A 6,840-nucleotide genomic window follows, 5' to 3' on the forward strand; every position below is an offset into this window, starting at 1 on the left:
CAAACTCATCCCAACACATGGGGGTGCAGAGCAAACGGAGCAGAGCAAACAACGCAAAGTCATTGCAACACATGGGGGTGCAGAGCAAAAGGAACAGAGCAAACAACGCAAACTCATCCCAACACATGGGAATGCAGAAGGAACAGAGCAAACAACTCCAAGAACAGAGCAAACAATGCAATCAAACTCAGTGCAACACATGGGAGTGCAGAGCAAAAGGAGCAGACACAATGCAATTAAACTCATCCCAACAAATAGGGGTGCAGAGCAAAGGAAGCAGCCCTTGCAGCTCCAAGAACAGAGCAAACAATGCAAACAAACTCATCCCAACAACAAATGGGAGTGCAGAGCAAAAGGAGCAGCCCTTGCAACTCCAAGAACAGAGCAAATAATGCAGTCAAACTCATTGCAACAACAAATGGGAGTGCAGAGCAAAAGGAACAGCCCTTGCAACCCCAAGAACAGAGCAAACAATGCAGTTGAAACTCATCCCAAAAGCAAATGGGAATGAAGAGCAAAGGGAGCAGAGCAAACAACTCCGAGAACAGAACAAACAATGCAATCAAACTCATCCCAACAAATGGGAGTGCAGAAGGAACAGATGCAAATGGGAATGCAAAAGGAACAGCCTTTGCAACTCTGTGCCTTTGCAACTCCAAGAACAGAGCAAACAATGCAAACAAACTCATCCCAACAAATAATGGGAATGCAGAGCAAAACAAACAGCCCTTGCAACTCCATGTTCCAGCACCCAGGCCCAGCTCTGCACCTCCAAGCAAAGCAACCCCCAATGCATCACGTTGCACCTCCCAGCAAAGCAACCCCCAATGAATCATCTTGCACCTCCAAGCAAAGCAAAGCAACCCCCAATGCATCACCTTGCACCTCCCAGCAGAGCAGCAAGGCTCCGCTCTGCACCTCCAAGCAAAGCAACCCCCAATGCATCACGTTGCACCTCCCAGCAGAGCAGCAATGCTCCCCAATGCACCTCCCAGCACTGCAGCCCCCAATGCATCACGTTGCACCTCNCCCCAATGCATCACGTTGCACCTCCCAGCAGAGCAGCAATGCTCCCCAATGCACCTCCCAGCACTGCAGCCCCCAATGCATCACGTTGCACCTCCCAGCTCTGCAGCCCCCAATGCATCACGTTGCACCTCCCAGCACTGCAGCCCCCAATGCATCCCCTGCATCAGCTGCACTGAGGCTGCACCCAGCCCCAGACGTGAGCATCACCTTGCACCTGCAAGCAGAGCAGCCCCCAATGCATCACGTTGCACCTGCAAGCAGAGCAGCAATGCTCCCCAATGCACCTCCCAGCAAAGCAACCCCCAATGCATCACGTTGCACCCCCCAGCACTGCAGCCCCCAATGCATCACGTTGCAGCTCCCAGCACTGCAGCCCCCCATGCATCATCCCCTGCATCAGCTGCACTGAGGCTGCACCCAGTCCCAGATGTGAGCATCACCTTGCACCTGCAAGAAGAGCAGCCCCCAATGCATCACGTTGCACCTCCCAGCACTGCAGCCCCCAATGCATCACATTGCAGCTCCAAGCAGAGCATCCAGGCTCCCCTGTGCACTTCCCAGCAGAGCAGCAATGCTCCCTAATGCACCTCCCAGCACTGCAGCCCCCAATGCATCATGTTGCACCTCCAAGCAAAGCAACCCCCAATGCATCACCTTGCACCTGCAAGCAGAGCATCCAGGTCTGCACATCCAAGCACTGCAGCCCCCAATGCATCACGTTGCACCCCCCAGCACTGCAGCCCCCAATGCATCACGATGCACCTCCCAGCACTGCAGCCCCCAATGCATCATGTTGCACCTCTAATCAGAACAGCCCCCAATGCATCACGTTGCAGCTCCCAGCACTGCAGCCCCCCATGCATCCCCTGCATCAGCTGCACTGAGGCTGCACCCAGCCCCAGATGTGAGCATCACCTTGCACCTGCAAGAAGAGCAGCCCCCAATGCATCACGTTGCACCTCCCAGCAGAGCAGCAATGCTCCCCAATGCACCTCCCAGCACTGCAGCCCCCAATGCATCACGTTGCACCTCNCCCCAATGCATCACGTTGCACCTCCCAGCAGAGCAGCAATGCTCCCCAATGCACCTCCCAGCACTGCAGCCCCCAATGCATCACGTTGCACCTCCAATCAGAACAGCCCCCAATGCATCACGTTGCACCCCCCAGCACTGCAGCCCCCAATGCATCCCCTGCATCAGCTGCAGTGAGGCTGCACCCATTCCCAGACGTGCAATGCTCCATTGCTGGCTGCAGACAGCACAGTCCGTGCTTTGTGTGGGTGCCACGTGTGTGCAGTGACCAATGGCTGCAGCCGCAGCGCGTGGCCGCGATGCACAAACAGCGGCGCAGCGTCGCGCCCGTCCCAGCTGCAAGTGTCGTAAATGCAAACGGTGCCATCGAAACCTGCAAAGGGAGCAGAAATGCAACCAATGGGCAAAGGAGACGTGCAACACATAGGGACCCCATAGAGCCCCATAGAGCCCCATAGGGACCCCATAGAGCCCCATAGGGACCCCATAGAGCCCCACAGAACCCTTTAAGGACCCCATAGAACCCCATAGGGACCCCACAGAGCCTCAGAGAGACCCCATATCACCCCGTATCACCCCATAGAGCCCCATAGAACCACATATAACCCTTTAAGGACCCCATAGAGCCCCATAGGGAACCCATAGAGCCTCAGGGAGACCCCATATCACCCCATAGAGCCCCATAGGGACCCCATATAACCCTTTAAGGACCCCATAGAGCCCCATAGGGACCCCATATAACCCTTTAAGGACCCCATATCACCCCATAGGGACCCCACAGAGCCTCAGAGAGACCCCATATAACCCCGTAGTGCCCCATAGGGACCCCATATAATCCTTTAAGGACCCCATAGAGCCCAACAGGGACCCCTTATCACCCCATAGGGACCCCACAGAGCCTCAGAGAGACCCCATATCACCCCATAGAGCCCCATAGGGACCCCATATAACCCTTTAAGGACCCCATAGAGCCCCATAGGGACCCCATAGAGCCCTTTAAGGACCCCATAGAGCCTCAGAGAGACCCCATATCACCGCATATCACCCATAGGGACCCCATATAACCCCACAGGGACCCCACAGAGCCTCAGAGAGACCCCATATCACCCCATAGAGCCCCATAGGGACCCCACAGAGCCCCATAGGGACCCTACAGAGCCTCAGAGAGACCCCATATCAACCCATATCACCCCATAGGGACCCCATATCACCCCACATCACCCATAGGGACCCCATATAACCCTTTAAGGACCCCATATCACCCCATATCACCCTATAGGGACCCCATATCACCCCATATCACCCCATATCACCCCACAGGACACAGCGTGACTCTTGCAAGCCCCGTCCGTAGCCACTGCACGAGGACGCAGCACCCACCCGACACAGCGACGCAGCCCTGCAGGGCAGGAGCCCAGGACACGCTCAAGAACTCGCTGCTGCAAGTTGCAACCCTGCACTTGGCTGCGGCCAAACAATGCGACGCATTCCTTGCATCCAGCAGCACCAGCTGCCCCGTGTTAGAGATGCATGCGATGTAATGGGTGCTGGGAGCTGTGCATGCAGCCGCCATGTGCCAGCGCTGGCCAGGCTGCGCTGCAGGGATGGCTGCGGGTTGCAGGGCGATGCATTGCCGGGTGTCGGCCATGCACAGCTGCCCCGACGCGCAGCACAGCAACGCAGTGTTGGGGTCCAGGAAGGACAGGCTGCTCAGCTCCAATGGGCTGCTGCTGGGGGCTGCAAGAGAGGGGCACCGTGTGGGTCCTATGGCACCCTATGGGTCCCTGTGGATCCCTATGGGTCCCTATGGCACCTTATGGATCTATATAGCACCCTATGGGCACCCTATGGATCTATATGGGTCCCTATGGCACCCTATGGATCTATATGGCACCTTATGGCACCTTATGGCACCTTATATGGCACCTTATGGCACCTTATGGCACCTTATGGCACCTTATGGCACCTTATGGCACCTTATAGCATCCTATGGATCCCTATGGGTGCCCTATGGACCTTTATGGCACCCTATGGAACTTTATGGCACCCTATGGATCCTTATGGCATCCTATGGATCNATGGCACCCTATGGAACTTTATGGCACCCTATGGATCCTTATGGCATCCTATGGATCCCTATGGGTGCCCTATGGACCTTTATGGCACCCTATGGGCACCCTATGGATCTATATGGCACCCTATGGATCCCTATGGCACCCTATGGATCTTTATGGCACCCTATGGGTCCCTATGGCACCCTATGGATCTATATGGCACCCTATGGATCCTTATGGCACCCTATGGGTCCCTGTGGCACCCTATGGGTCCCTATGGATCTTTATGGCACCCTATGGGTCCCTATGGGCACCCTATGGATCTATATGGGTCCCTATGGCACCCTATGGCACCCTCTATGGATCCCTATGGGTGCCCTATGGATCCCTGTGGAACCCTATGGATCCCTATGGCACCCTATGGCATCCTATGGGCACCCTATGGATCCCTATGGCATCCTATGGGCACCCTATGGATCCCCATGGATCCCTATGGCACCCTATGGATCCCTATGACACCCTATGGATCTTTATGGCACCCTATGGATCCCTATGGGCACCCTATGGATCTATATGGCACCCTATGGGCACCCTATGGATCTATATGGGACCCTATGGATCTATATGGCACCCTATGGATCCCTATGGATATTAATGGATCCCTATGGCACCCTATGGGTCTATATGGCACCCTATGGGTCCCTATGGCACCCTATGGCACCCTATGGATCTATATGGCACCCTATGGATCCCTATGGCACCCTATGGGCACCCTATGGATCTATATGGCACCCTATGGCAACCTGTGGATCTTTACGGCACCCTATGGATCCCTATGGGCACCCTGTGGATCCCTATGGATCTTTATGGCACCCTATGGATCCTTATGGCACCCTGTGGATCTATATGGCATCCTATGGATCTTTATGGCACCCTATGGGCACCCAATGGATCCTTATGGCACCCTATGGATCTATATGGCACCCTATGGGTCCCTATGGCACCCTATGGGCACCCTATGGATCTATATGGCACCCTAAGGCAACCTGTGGTTCTCTATGGCACCCTGTGGATCCCTGTGGATCTTTATGGCACCCTATGGATCCCCATGGCACCCTATGGATCTATATGGGCGCCCTATGGATCTTTATGGCACCCTGTGTATCTTTATGGCACCCTATGGATCTATATGGCACCCTGTGGATCCCTGTGGCACCCTATAGATCCCTATAGATCCCTATGGATCTTTATGGCACCCTATGGATCCCTGTGGATCCCTATGGGCACTCTATGGATCCTTATGGCACCCTATGGCACCTTATGGATCCCTATGTATCCCTATGGCACCCTATGGATCTTTATGGCACCCTATGGATCCCTATGGATATTAATGGATCCCTATGGCACCCTATGGGCGCCCTATGGGTCTATATGGCACCCTAAGGCACCCTATGGACCCCTATGGCACCCTATGGATGGGTGCCCTATGGATCCCTATGGATCTATATGGCACCCTATGGATCCCTATGGCACCCTATGGATCCCTATGGCACCCTATGGATCTTTATGGCACCCTATGGATCCCTATGGCACCCTATGGNTCCCTATGGCACCCTATGGATCTTTATGGCACCCTATGGATCCCTATGGCACCCTATGGATCCCTATAGATCCCTATGGATCCCTATGGCACCTTATGGAAGCTTATGGCACCCTATGGATCTATATGGCACCCTATGGATCCCTATGGCACCCTATGGATCTTTATGGCACCCTATGGGCACCCTATGGACCCCTATGGCACCCTATGGACCCCTATGGGCACTCTATGGATCTTTATGGCACCCTATGGATCCCTATGGCACCTTATGGGCACCCTATGGATCTATATGGCACCCTATGGGCACCCTATGGGTCTATATGGCACCCTATGGATCTTTATGGCACCATATGGGCACCCTATGGATCCCTATGGCACCCTATGGATCCCTATGGGTGCCCTATGGATCCCTATGGATCTATATGGCACCCTATGGATCCCTATGGCACCCTATGGATCNATCCCTATGGCACCCTATGGATCTATATGGGTCCCTATGGGCACCCTATGGATCTATATGGCACCCTATGGATCCCTATGGCACCCTATGGATCTTTATGGCAACCTATGGGCACCCTATGGATCCCTATGGCACCCAATGGATCCCTATGGCACCCTATGGATCTTTATGGCACCCTATGGATCCCTATGGATATTAATGGATCCCTATGGTACCCTATGGGCACCCTATGGATCTATATGGCACCCTATGGATCCCTATGGCACCCTATGGATCCCTATGGCACCCTGTGGACCTTTATGGGCCCCTATGGGCACCCTATGGATCTTTATGGCACCCTGTGGATCCCTATGGGACGCTATGGCACCCTATGGGACCCTATGGATCTTTATGGCACCCTATGGATCTATATGGCACCCTATGGGACCCTATGGATCTTTATGGCACCCTATGGCACCCTATGGATCCCTGTGGAACCCTATGGCACCCTGTGGATCTATATGGCACCCTATGGATCTTTATGGCACCCTATGGGCACCCTATGGATCTATATGGCACCCTATGGAACTTTATGGCACCCTATGGATCTTTATGGCACCCTATGGATCTATATGGGTCCCTATGGGCACCCTATGGATCTTTATGGCACCCTATGGGTCTATATG

The 6,840-nt window shown here is 54.3% G+C and overlaps 1 protein-coding gene across 31 annotated transcripts in view; it reads right to left on the bottom strand.

Moving 5' to 3' along the window:
• Positions 1-392: 392 nt before the first annotated feature.
• WDR73 (WD repeat domain 73) overlaps positions 393-6,840 on the bottom strand; it is a 19,710-nt gene continuing 13,262 nt past the window's right edge. For 2 of the 31 annotated variants that reach the window (XM_032441841.1, XM_032441856.1), the window contains exons 4-7: positions 3,442-3,798; positions 2,117-2,434; positions 1,121-2,058; positions 393-1,025 (exon numbers count right to left, since the gene is read on the bottom strand). In XM_032441841.1, coding sequence (XP_032297732.1) covers positions 2,226-2,434; positions 3,442-3,798 — 566 coding nt within the window. In that variant the 3' untranslated portion in view covers positions 393-1,025; positions 1,121-2,058; positions 2,117-2,225. The other 29 variants (XM_032441849.1, XM_032441845.1, XM_032441863.1 and 26 more) reach the window with 29 other exon arrangements.

This window comes from Coturnix japonica, unplaced genomic scaffold (genome assembly GCF_001577835.2).
Source record: "Coturnix japonica isolate 7356 unplaced genomic scaffold, Coturnix japonica 2.1 chrUnrandom659, whole genome shotgun sequence".
NCBI classification, from domain to species: Eukaryota; Metazoa; Chordata; class Aves; order Galliformes; family Phasianidae; genus Coturnix; species Coturnix japonica.